The sequence below is a fragment of the Anneissia japonica genome, unplaced genomic scaffold, assembly GCF_011630105.1.
Source record: "Anneissia japonica isolate Jap-2015-1 unplaced genomic scaffold, ASM1163010v1 scaffold997_len2565447_cov190, whole genome shotgun sequence".
Taxonomy (NCBI): domain Eukaryota; kingdom Metazoa; phylum Echinodermata; class Crinoidea; order Comatulida; family Comatulidae; genus Anneissia; species Anneissia japonica.
Genome location: NW_022696369.1, coordinates 1,436,345 through 1,449,852, shown reverse-complemented (window position 1 = coordinate 1,449,852; position 13,508 = coordinate 1,436,345). Strand labels below are relative to the sequence as shown.

At 35.8% G+C, this 13,508-nt stretch overlaps 1 protein-coding gene and 1 long non-coding RNA gene across 2 annotated transcripts in view; one reads left to right on the top strand and one right to left on the bottom strand.

Moving 5' to 3' along the window:
- Positions 1–176: 176 nt before the first annotated feature.
- On the bottom strand, positions 177–2,046 carry LOC117101987. Its single transcript, XR_004444346.1, has 3 exons — positions 1,660–2,046; positions 682–740; positions 177–260 (listed from the first exon to the last, which is right to left on the bottom strand). It is a non-coding gene; the product is annotated as an uncharacterized LOC117101987 (long non-coding RNA).
- Positions 2,047–2,112: 66 nt separating this feature from the next.
- The window catches only part of LOC117102052, a 29,490-nt gene continuing 18,094 nt past the window's right edge, over positions 2,113–13,508 (top strand). The window contains exons 1-10 of the mRNA XM_033242267.1: positions 2,113–2,277; positions 4,554–4,871; positions 5,027–5,263; positions 5,588–5,725; positions 5,900–6,069; positions 7,407–9,564; positions 10,048–10,212; positions 10,713–10,856; positions 12,209–12,340; positions 12,996–13,187. Coding sequence (XP_033098158.1) covers positions 2,223–2,277; positions 4,554–4,871; positions 5,027–5,263; positions 5,588–5,725; positions 5,900–6,069; positions 7,407–9,564; positions 10,048–10,212; positions 10,713–10,856; positions 12,209–12,340; positions 12,996–13,187 — 3,709 coding nt within the window. The 5' untranslated portion in view covers positions 2,113–2,222. The remainder of the gene's footprint in view (positions 2,278–4,553; positions 4,872–5,026; positions 5,264–5,587; positions 5,726–5,899; positions 6,070–7,406; positions 9,565–10,047; positions 10,213–10,712; positions 10,857–12,208; positions 12,341–12,995; positions 13,188–13,508) is intronic.

Below are 13,508 nucleotides of genomic sequence, written 5' to 3'. Positions count from 1 at the left end.
TTGACCACTAGAAAATCCAGAAAGAGACCAAAAAAGAAAATTCTTGTGTTGGCGATATTTTGCGAAAATAAAAAAATGGGTACAGTAGGTCAGTAGGAAATTTTTTTTTTTTATCAATAATTTGTTTATGCCTAAAAAGTAGAAAATACACAAAAATACAACAAAGACCATTCTTACATCTATATTGGAAAGTAAACGATCGCATAACACTGTCACATCACCCACCATCCAGCAAGATAGGCCTATTCCATTCTTTTTAGCTCATTAAAAAAAAATAAAATAAAATGCCGAACCTCAATTTTGTACAATTTGGGTTGGTCGGGTGTGGCCAACACAATAATTTAATTTGGCCTTACTAATGAAAATCACAGCTCCCTGATTTAAAAATGCACCAAAAGTAATAGGCTATTGGCTTTGGGTACAAAATGACTCTTAACAAAAAACAAAACACGGTGCCATATTTTGAAATAATAATTTTCTATCATAATCATGTGTCTCAGAAGATATTGTTAATTAGCAAAAGAGACTGACACTTTTAATATACAGTAACTGTAATTGAGTGATATATTTTTGATTTACCAACAGTGTGTGGCAAAATAATCTATCAGATTTTTTACGTCAATGTAGCACAGCTATCATGAATTTAGTGAAAATATGGAGGCACTGGGGGTTTTAACTTACCATTTTATATTCTGCTGAATTCTAGTTAGCAGACTACTGATAAATCATTCTCAATCTGTCTGAAGTAAAGAAAACTGAATTATGAAAGAAAATGGGGATATTAATATGACTGTAAATGGTGGATGAATACTATTACAAATAGACTTGTTTAACCAGATGCAACAATAGGGAAATATTTACACAGACATGTACTAATTGTTGGGTTAAATATACACATGATACATATGTATCTACTGTATTCAGAATTCTCAAGTTAGTAAAATGTATTTCTGTAAGTACAGTATGTGACTTTTCAAAATTCCGTTGTAAATTAAACATTTCTGTAGCACCTAATACTTTGCCTTGAGTGCTCAAAATTGCAAGTAGTAGTATAACAGCTGCTATGGAATTTCAAACTGGACAGAATGAAGATTTATTGGTCACGTTTCTTGGGTTTTACAATAATTTATCGGTAATCTGACAAGTCCAGGGACAATGTAGCCAAAGGTCCTGATGGAAAAATCATTGTCCTTGATGTAATAGACAATGTATATCCATATATTTCTCGGTCTAGGACTAATAATAAATTTCTGTAGTGTCTTTGTCTATTTCCGTAATACATCCATAATTAGCCAAAATTTCTGTAGCAATTACAGAAGTTACGTTCTGTAAAACTTGAGAACTGTGCTGTATTCCATTGTGTCAATATATAAATGTGCTGACATGCACACGTCACTATTAATTGAGAATTTGTGATGCATAAAAATAATAATTGACATCATGATTCATAGAATAATTAATTCTGTAATAGTAAATAGATAAATTAAATTAGAAAATAAAATAAGCTAAGCTTAAAAAATGTCATGACCAGGATATGAACCACTGACACTGCCGCAACAATGCAACATTAACAGAATAATACTAACCTACACAAAATGGCTATTTTAGTTAATTAATTATTATACAATCACAATGCTTCCGTGTCAGAACTTAAATTACCTTTCTTTTTTTTTGCATTTTGTATGGAATTGTTTGTATTTTGGTGCTAATTAGGCTAGAAACAAGCCTATAATTTTTGCAAGCTGCTTGGGTTACACAGATAAAGATTACTGATAAACAGCAGGTACGCCTAGCCCAGGTCTCTAGGTAGGTTGAGCCGGCTAGAGCAAGGCGGGCAAGGCGAGAAGACGGAAGGAAGAGAGTGCTGCTGGCCCAGCCAATCAAAGAAATCAATGGTATTGTCACTATTTAAGTAGCCTTATTCTTCGAGAATCATATTCACGATAATTTAATAAAACACTGCTGCACACACCGTAAACATTTCTTACCAAAACCACAATAGGTCCATGCCAAAACGACCAAAATCCACCAACAACAAGAAGAAAACCATTGAAATCAATCAAGCATGCGTAAACCGACCTGTGTGTGTGTCACGCTTGAGTGAATCGCGCCAAATACAAACTTTAGACGCAGACGACCACGATGCAGTTTACAAACTCTGTTACGATTGTGAAAACGATCATAAATCATGATAATATGCAATGTAAATCACGTGTAATCAGATGAAGGTGATATTAATATTAGTATGCATAGTTTTTAGGTTATTTCCTGTCTTTGGTAAGTGGATTTTATAATGCTTTCCACATTTTTAGGGCAGGCTAGGCCTAGCCCTAGGTAGGCCCTTGGCCTAGAGGCCTAGGCTAGGCCTCCTTGGCCTAGCCTAGGGCCTAGTAGTGCCTCTAGGCCCTCCTAGAAGGATCTAGGCTAGGCCTAGGCCAGATTGTCGAAACCCAATTTGCTGAATCATGATTCATGAATGCCAGAAAATGGCAGATTGCTGAGTCCACTTTGCTGAAACCCAGTTTGCCAAATACCATTTTGGCAGGCCTGATCTGGCGCAGGCCTAGGCCTAGGCCCTAGGCCTAGGCTAAGGCCAATAAAAATAAGAATGAAAAATGAAAGACAGATAAGGAAATGGAAGGAAAGATAAGGAAACAAAGAAGGGACAGGAAGACAATGGAAACTTAAAGGACAGGAAAAGGGAAGATAAGGAAACATTTAGGGAAAATGAAAGAAAGAGAAGAAACAAAAGAAAGAAAAATGAAAGAAATGATAAGACAAGGGCAAATAGAAAAATTTATTAGATTATCACTCCCACAAGCGTGAGATATTCGGGAAATATTGTAGCTGGAATTTAAAAAAATTTTTGCCACATCAATTATTTCAACAGCATAGAAATAACATTTTCTTTTAAAAAAACTATAAAATTCAAATAATCCATTGTTTTGATAAAAAAAAAACAGCCCTCCCTCTTTTTTTTTAAAAGAGTGATAATCTAATAACTTTTTCTGTGTGCCCATATAAGTAAGGGAAATGGTAGATTTGGGAACACACAATGAAAAAGGAAGGAAATAGGCCTAGAAACAAAAGGGAAAGAAAAATTAAATATAGTATCCAGATTTATTATTATAACCTGGACAGCAAAAGGCCGGCCAGAATTCCAACATTGAGAATTTAGAAGCCATTTCAATGTGATGCTTTCACTGTTTATTCGTATAATAAATAGCGGCTTATATTGTAGTTAATTACTAATTCTTTTGTCTTAACTGTAAGTCAAACTTGATTAACAATTCGGCTATCATCATCAGCAAAAAAAAAACAAACTAAAAAAGCCTAGGCTCTGCACCTAGGCCCCATCAGGTAAAAATGTTGTATAAGAATATTTATAGTAAATATATAAAGTTTAATTAAGATAATAATATTTAGACGTAAAGAATAAATAAATTTAAACTTTAACTACAATTATACACACATACCAGTGGTGGTTCCAGAAATTTGCGGACAGGGGATCCAACATGTCCAAGATTCTTCATTTCATTTTGTTTCGATATTTACTGATAGCCATACCTTCAGGTGTGTTTTCCCACAGCATTGTTGTTTTCCAGTATTTTGCCTTTTAATGTATATTATACATATACAGTAGATCCTCCCTGACACACCCATGTTTCAAAAGCATAGTATGCTGAACTTTTGTATGACGGTGATGACAAGATTAGGCAAACTGGGTTTTGGCAAACAGGGTTTTCATGATTTCAGCTTGATTCAGCATTTTTTTAACTGGGTTTCAGCACAGTGGCCATGGACCACTCAGCAAACTGGGTTTGACAAACTGGTCGGATATGTATGTATTAAGAAAAATAATTGTTGTATTGTTTATATGAATTACGGGTAACATTTTTAATGTATGTGAGCACAATTTCCGGGCAACTAGAGGTCCATATTCTCAAAATGTCCGCACCTCATCCCCAACCATGGTGGGGCTGAAGAAGTGTGGACTTTCACGCATCCCCTACTGCAAAATCCTGCATCCGCACCAGCAAGAATCTTATAATAACCACCAAAAGCTATAGACATCTACTCACCATAACACCACTCAATTTATTAGTGGCAACAAGAACTGGTGGGTCCTTTCCAACCCTTAGTAGCCCACTCGTCTGATACCTTTTCTGAAACTGTAAGGTACTTTCACCTTCCATGACATGGACAGGAAGAGCATTCCATCCGTTTGCTACCCTTTGTAAAAAAAAAGTGCTTCCACTCCTAACTGCTTTACCTTACTTAGGTGAGTAAGGCCAAGGCATTAGAAAGACTGACTAATTTTTAAATGTCACATTACTTTGGTAACGCAACCACTTTTTGGCCTTTTATATTGTTGTGTGCTAATATTTACAAAATGTATGCAGTAAATTGTGCAAAAGAAGACTCATATTTGTCTGTTGTTAGATGGAACTCTATGACGTAATTGTACTGTGAGAATCATATCTAAATAATTTATTATCAGATAGGTCTAGTCCTAGTCTCAATTCGTCTCTTAAACATTTCTCTTTATAAAGGTTCCTCTTACGAAGGCTGCTTCAAAGAAAACCCAAATGACCGAGAGTTCAGTGTTGCTGGTGGAGATCTGAGCTATGACCAGGCTGAGCCTTTGCTTTGCACTGCCATCTGCAAGTCGATGACTTTCAAGTATGCAGCTTTACAGGAAGGCTATGTATGCGTATGTGGTGACAGCCTTGGAAAGCATAGCAATGGGTCACAATCAGGTTGCATATATAGATGCTCAGGAGACCAGGTGTCAATGTGTGGAGGGCCTGGCTTTGGTAGTGTTTATTCCACTGCTACGGCAGTAAAAGACTTCACTATAACTGATCCAGGTTAGAATCATATTATTGTAATTTTTCCATGCATTTTGCTATCTCATTATATTATAGAGATAACCAATAATTAAAGTCTTAATATCACCATCCATGTTGTTATTCCATGATTTCTCAAAATGATAAATGATTGAATTGTATACATTAAATTTTAGATTTTCTTGAAGTGTTTCAACCAAGCAGTGTGTTGATCTCATTGGGAGATGGCTCAGACAGCGCATTCTATGCTTTTGACTATGGAGATACAACTGGGGTTTCATCAACCATGCCTGAACCTCAGCCTCATATTTATGTTGAAGTCGGAGTGTACCTTGTATTTGCATGGGTTTGGAACACAGATTCAGGGCCCCTGGAAGCTAGGAGGGAAGTCTTTGTGGAGGCACCTATTTCAGGTTTATTGATTAGTTTAGATGCAGTCTTAATAGATTTGATTCTCTTTACATCACTATCGTAATTATTGCCTTTATTATCATACTTACTGCAACTATCATTTATTTATTTATTACATATTCGGCACAAAATCACATATTCGGCACAGAATCACCCAGAGGGTGCCAAGAACACATACCACCATGGACTGAGAGCCCATCACAAGATGTGGGTATCCTCTAAACCCCCTGACCAACTAAACATACAATAAATTTCAAAACAGGGATGAGATGATACGTTTAACACAACCATCATCAAATTTGACTAATGTTCTTTATTTAAATTAGATCTAAACACTATTTGTGATCCATTTGTGGAAGTTGACCACCTATTTACCTGTGTCAGTGGTGTTGGCCAGGGCACTAGTCTGCAAGCAACATGGAATTTTAATGACGAAACCGATACAGCAAGTATGAATGTTGCAGGTAATATTTCAAAAGTAAAAAACCTTTAGTTAATTTAAAAACTACATTTCTGATTTATACAATCTGCCAATCGTAAATGGTGCTATATCAACTGCTGCATTACAATTAGATTAGATTTGATTTTTAACTTTCTAATTAATTTCTAATTAATTTCTTTTAAATTTCTAATCAAAGATGCACATCGCTTTATCATTGGAGAATTTTTGCAGAGAAACATCACATCTGTCGAGCCTTCATCTGAAATTCATGGAGTCTACATCATGCCGTTTCTTGAGGTTGAACAGGAAGGCACATTGGAGGCTTGGGAGGTTTATGCCATCAAAGAAGGCCAGGTTCTATTGCAGGTAAAATTTCTTAAATGTTGCTAATATTTCGTTATGATGATATCTTCTCTTTCAGGTGCCATTCTTAGGTGATCATTTTTTTCTTTCCTTCTCTGTTATCATCTCTTTTCCCATCTATCATTTTTGGTGTGACTAGTAGTAAGTAATAGTAGTAATACTATCTTTCCAATTTATGAGCTAAAAAATGTACTGTACTTTTTGCACCCATTGTTGAAGTTTTATTATAAAACATTTATGAACTCATGGTGCTAATAGACATTAATTAACACATCATAGGAAATACTGTATTATTCTTGGGTAAAAAATGTAATTTTATTTTGTTCTTGCACCCTTTATTATTGCACGCAAGGACGCAACAATTTTGTTTTTGTCATCTGTTTTTCTTAAATGAGGTATCCAAGTCACTGCCAAACTCTAGTCCCATGCCCTCTGAATTTGCAATGCCCTCAGGCCCGTAGCGTGACTTAATTTGCGGGAGGTTTGTTTCAGTGGAAAGTGGACCTTTTTTGGCTTGTATGATCTCCGATACTCTGCAGAAAATGCAACCTGGAGGTTTCGCACGCGAACGAATACGTGCACGCATACGTTTAGCTATCTGTAACAGTTCGTAGCCATTCTGTGTTTTTCGCAATTCATTTGTAGCCTAGGCCTAGGGCCTTAGCTTAGGCCTACTAATACTATATTCTGTTCTCTTCTCTCATCATGCTTCTCAAAGTTTTATTAGTAAAATTGAAATTGAATATTGTAACTGAAAAATACTTCCTTTGTTGCTCAGAAGTGTTGGTTATTTTGTGATAGGCCCTATTGTATGACCCAAAAGTGCCTGGCTACAAGTAGGCCTAGGCCTACACAAAATCCCGACACCACCAAAGTCAAAGCACCAACGTTTTGATACCCCAAAATGAGAAGCATTCCTATCATAATTTGCTATCTTCAAATGTCATAAAAATGGCACATACGTATTCAAAGTACGTTTATTTTTTACACTTACGTAAAATGTGAAAAAATAAACAAAGATCCTACTAGAAATCCAAAATTTCCCTACGCGTTTTTTCAGTTTCGTGTTGCGAGCCGGCTTATGACGTCAAAATGATGACGTATCCGTCACACTAACCGTACGCGTTCGCGTGCAAAACCTCCCTATTGTTGTATTAAGTGCAACTAATTAATACTCTTGAAATCGTATTGTCAGATAAAATTTAAACTTTAGATGTTATAGATATATGTTATTACTCTCCTGAAAGTGGCAATATATCACTATTGATTAGAATAAATAAGTTTAATTAATTAATATATTACAAATTAAAATATAATATTTTCAACAATCATTACCTCAGGTTTTTCGACCACTCTGTGCACCAGGAGAAAAATATTGCACATTTAATCGCACTTGTATCAATCGTTACTGGCTTTGTCCTCCAGTTGAAGAACGCATGTGCCGCAATGAGACTGCTTTCTGTATTGAGGAAGGTTCATGTCAACCATTTACCGAAGTGCATATTCAAGCATCAGAATGGCCACTTAACAACTCATGTACTTACAGCAACCAAATGTTTGATAACTTTACTACTTTAAGAGGAAATACAACTGAAAATATCACATATGATTTCTGTCATCAGCAAAGTCAGCAAATCCAGTACAATTATTCATATCATTTTGGTGATTGTATATATACAGAGTCTGTCCAAGGTATCACCATCCCGTACAAACTAGTTGGCTCAAATCTAGTTTACCTTACTGAAGGTTATAACATATTTACTGTGCAAGCTGTAGCAAGGATATCTTTAAAGCCACATGATGTTTTGGGCTTTACACCATACCAGCAGAAGTTCCCTGATTACTACCCTAAGGCAGCATATCCACACATAGGAGAAGTGGCCCATACTTCAAACACATTGGAACATTTCTTCTTCCTTGAAAAATCACTGTTACCTGAACTGGCTGATTTTCACACCGATGCATCTCAGAAATCTCATGGCAAATTTTATGTACGAGCTCATATGTCAAAGAAGACAGAAGTCTGGATCCAGCACAGCTTCACCGCATCAGGAATGTTCAGAGTAGATGTAGAATTTACTAATAGACTTAAAAAGGTTGTTGAAGCACCATCACAGAGGGTTGCATCTCAGTACCGAATCTTAAGCATTGAGGGCTTAGACTTCACTCGTAATCTTGGTATTTATTACGCATGCACTGATGTTGAATACCCAATGAAAGTAGAAATAACTCAAGGTACATTTGTCAGATTCCAGTGGTTTTTTCCTAATGGATCATCTATTGTGAACGCTCCTTATCAGACCAATGGGGTCGTTGATAAATCAAATGTTAAAACTCAGGACAGCCAATCATATCACTTTGATAAAATTGGCAATTACACTACGCTGGTGAAAGCTTATAACAACGTCAGTGTGCAGTATGTGACTCTTTTTACAATTGCAAGGTATAGGATCTTGGGTCTCAACGGCAGTATTAACTTGTATCCTGGTGATAACACAACAAAAGATTGGAATCTTGTTCTCTCTGGTTGTTGGTTCAACTTCAGTTCCTTGATTACTTCTGGTAATGTTGTGGAATATATCTGGGACTATGGTGATGGCCAAGGGTCTGGAGACTGGCAGCCAGATACAACGTACAGCCATTACTATGAGAAGCCAAGCACATACACTGTTTCTATTCGATCTGATAATATAGCAAGTGTATTGGACCACACATTTGTAGTAACTGCTGAGAAACCAAATTATATACATATACCAGACTATGGTACTAGTGATATTCCTGTTCCCATTTTTTGCAAAGTTACTTGGCATTCCGGTGAAGGCCTTGAATTTCAGTGGGATTTTGGCGATGGTACTAACGAAACTGTCTTTAATACCGGGTTCATCTATCATAATTTCTCCACTTACAGTGTATATGACGTCAGTTGTAAAATTGCGAATTATCCTTTGGTAACCGATACCCAGTCCATCATAATACAGGATCCTGTAGAGGGAGTCCTCCTGCAAAACAAAACAGAAATTCTGGCAACAACTGATAGTATTGGCTATACTGTCACCTGGACTCGGGGCAATGATGTCCAGTTTGCATGGTATTATGGTGACCAAGTATCAGATGATACAACTCTACAGCCAGACACATCACACGTGTACAGTATGCCAAACTATTACTTTGTGAATGTGAATGTATCAAATGTTGTATCTTGGATGATGTCTAATCAGATCAAAGTGGAGCTACAAGAACGTGTGACCAACACACAAGTGGCTTGTGAAGACAACATGGTATATCATACAGTTGAGGTAACCACCACTACCGACTCTGGTAATAAGATTTGGTATGATTATGATTTTGGTGATGGGAACAGTGTAAATTTTACAAACAGCAGTACTGCTACACATATTTACGTATTACCAGGTATTTTCCATGTGTCTGTGACTGCTTATAACAATGTGAGTTCAGTTATTGGAACAACACCTGTCCAGATAGATACTGTTATTGAAGGTGAGTAGTATGCGTTTCAAGTTTATTCAAAGCAAAATGTCAACACATTCTGTTTTCCAGATTCAGATATATTCAAATTAAAACAAATTAGGTTCAGCAATTATTATAATATGATAGATATAAACATAAATCAACTGAATGCATAACAAGATAAAACATGAATGTAATTTATGATATTTTATTTGTTTTGTACAATGCTAAATTTCTTTGTGCGCGTGTCTGTATACGGTATACTGTATCGTGTAATGAAGGACTGAGTTTAGTATGGAATTTCATTTTGTAGGCATATCTATTCAGAGAAACAGAATACCAACCTCATTCCTTAATTACATTAAAGTGAAAGTTAATCTGTAGTTTTACATTTTGGCTGTAGCCACTTATCAATTATATACTTCAACCATTTCTATCTATACAATATTTGTAATTTTGTAGTTTTTTTAATCATCTAGGATGTTCTCTTTTTATCACTTGTCTTGTTTGTAGCTACTTACGTTGATGCTTCTACACCCCATGTGAGGGCACATGAATTGGAATGTAAATGCACTGCTGTTAAGGGTAGCAGTGCGTTGATAACCTTTGATTGGGGTGATGGCAGTACTGATGGACCATTTGATGGTATATTTGCAGGAATAGATTCGTATTACACTAGTAAGTACTAGCGCAAATTAATTATTATATCAAAATAACCATCATTAAATGGGCAACCTGTTAATTTGCTAGGTCTCAACCACAGACCCTGTTTTGCCACCAAAAGGACCTCACTGGAGATGATTACAGTTGTGATGAGAATGATTAGCTTTGCTTATTTTAATATATGCTGATTGTAGTGATGATAATATACTGTATGCACTTTGAATATACAAGTACTGTCTTTCAAAGCGATATAATTACATGAAACATTATACGAACAAAATGTGTTGCTGTGTTAGTCTTCTTCAAATATTATAAATGATGACAGAACTCTGCAGAGTAAAGCCTAACTATATACATTTATTTTCTCTAACTTTCGTCCACACAGTGGACTTCATCAGGAGACAGTGATTAAAATTGTGATAAAACGTTGGCATTGAAAAATACATAATATGATTATAGTATAAGAATATCATTGATAGGATAATCCTTGTATGATAAACGCTGTTATCTTTCAGGTAAGCATACCTATGAAACAGAGGGCACATTTAACATTACCTGTTACATAGAGAACCCCTGGAGCAATAGTGCGAATAGCACTTTGGTTGTGGTGCAAGAAGCCATTGTGGAATTATTGTTTGAGCCAAATGTGGCAGTCAAAGGTAGGAAACTTTGCAAATCCATGGATGACGTAAGGTCCCTTAAGTTAAGCATGTTCTGTTTATATGAAAATTGATTGAAATCCAACCCATTTATTTTCATTCAGTTGCTTTATCATCTGTGCTATAAAGCCAACCAAATGGTCTTGCATTCTAGTCAGAAGCCTCTAAAAAGTGATAATAATAATACAGTAGAACCTCGATTTTACGTAAGGTACGGGACCGGAGGGCGTACGTAAATCGGGGGATTTGTAAAATAGAGTTTATGTTAAATTTGTGGTAACCTTTGACCTAATATGTACGTAACGCTCATTAAACGTATGTATGAATGAACGATGTTACCTAGGCTATACGTAGCCTCTAGGCCTACGAATAAAACATTTGTTTAGTGTTTTTGTTCTTCACTTTACGATGTCATAATAAAGTGTTCAAATAAAACCATGTGTCTAGTGTATTAATTCATCACTTTATATCTTTTATTTAACTAAAGAACATGAAAATGTTGTAAGATTACTTATACGACAAAGGTATGGGAATTCCCCTTCATGCCTATTCCAAACAACAGAACTGCGGTGTTGTCTGGGCCTGTTAAGACAAACTAAAACCATGTGCGCTGCACTGGGCGAGCCAACCAATTAGCGTTCGTGTACGCGAGACAGCAGCCATGTGCAATGCACTGGGCGAGCCAACCAATTAGCGTTCATGTACAAAACTATGTCTACCCAGCTTCGTGTGAAAAAAATTCGACCAGACGAGATTTTCCAAGGTTTGCCACACAAAGCTAAGGAGGAAAGCAATTATTTTGAGCACCATCGGTAGTTGTTTATCTCACTCAGTTCACATGGTTTTAGATTACAACAACCCGATATTAGACTCAATCAACATTGCTGTTTAATGAAAATACGTTGCATTATGGTTTGTTTATTGTTATAGTCTTTTTACTTATGGTTGCTCTGAAAAGTGCCGTTTTTAAAAATATTTTTGGGTTTTTGATGACATCATCGTCGATACGAGGCGTACGTAAAACCGAAGGTTCGTATAACTGGGGTACGTAAAAACGAGGTTCTACTGATTACAAATCTGCACATTACACTAACATCTCAATGCATTTTACATTTTGACATAAGACGAGAAAATAAATTGAAAATAAATAAATATGAAATGAATAGAAACAGGTAATAAGTAAATGATTAAGTGAACATGCAGGTGTACAACCCAGGGAGAGAATGTTGTACATTTTGCCTGGCCGGATTGCAAGTTATTTAATGATCCAATTATAACATCACCAATGCCTTGTATCACTTTGCAAAGTCATGACAATATAAATTCCTATATTATCATTATATATCCTTTAGGAAATATATTCAACTTCACTGTATTACCTTTTGCTGGAGATAGCCATGATCTGCTCCTTGAGTGGAACTATGATGATGGCTTTCGCTACACAACAACATATCATACACATCAGTACGTTTACAGAGATGCAGGTAAGGTGATATGATTTAATTATTTATACGTTTGTTCTCATATTTAGGGTGGGAATACCAACTCTGTTCTTGTACTGTTAGAAAAATTTCAATTCAAGGCAATCTGCCTCAACAACCCTTGTCTTGCCAATTCTATTCAATCCTGCTAACACCATTTTGTTTCTGACTTCTCTCACTTTTAAATTACACATATTTATCATTTTTGTCAAATTTTAGAAGATCTGAGGCCTGGAAAAAAAATTGTTTGTGCCTCTGACCATGAAAGTTGACACAATAAAATGCTTCCAGCACCAAATGTTATCTGTACACTATATAGCGCAACAGTTTATTTTTTTTAAATTTTTTCGCCCAAAGTGCCTCTTGGATATTCATGTTGCCTCCAATAGCCGGTCTCGCGGTCATGCGCTTTTCCTATCTCCCTTTGATCCTTTTAGCACCACACATGCAAGCATTGTATATCTTTGTCTCCTTTTGGGATGCTTCTTAATTTTTGTCTTTCTCCTTGACATTACCGAAAATCTAATAGTTGGGAAAAAGTTTAGGCTACCGACCTGCCTCATCAAATAGAAAATTGGATTTAAGCTATATATAATTTGCAAGATGGATTACCCCATTAAATTTAATATATATAATTAATGAAAGTTTTTGTTAATAGGGAAATATGATGTTGTACTTATGGCAACAAACCTTGTGAGTAAGTTGACCATCAGTCAAGAGTTATACATCCAGGAGCATGTAGTAGGATTAATGTTCCTTCATGATGTCATGCCAGTTACTCCAGGCAACGCCACTGTCATTTCTTGGAGCATTGACTATGGAACTGATGTGGAATACACAATTGATCTAGGTGAGAACTGTAAATATTTAACGATACACTATCTGTGCATTGAACTTCTATTAGTATGTCTGAGTAGTTATTTTTTTATTAATGTCTCATCAAAGCAACATCAAACATTATAATATGCATAATAATGCATATGCACAAACAGAAAATTTGTCAAACAAGTATTATACACAACAGTATAAATATTTGTTATTGTTTTTGTTTTTTTTATTATGTTTGTTAAACCATGATTTGTCATGACATAACTCACCACACTGTTGTTGACTGCCAGAGACAGACCAATAAACACCTAAGTGAAGCCATGGTTACACATTTCAGAAAACA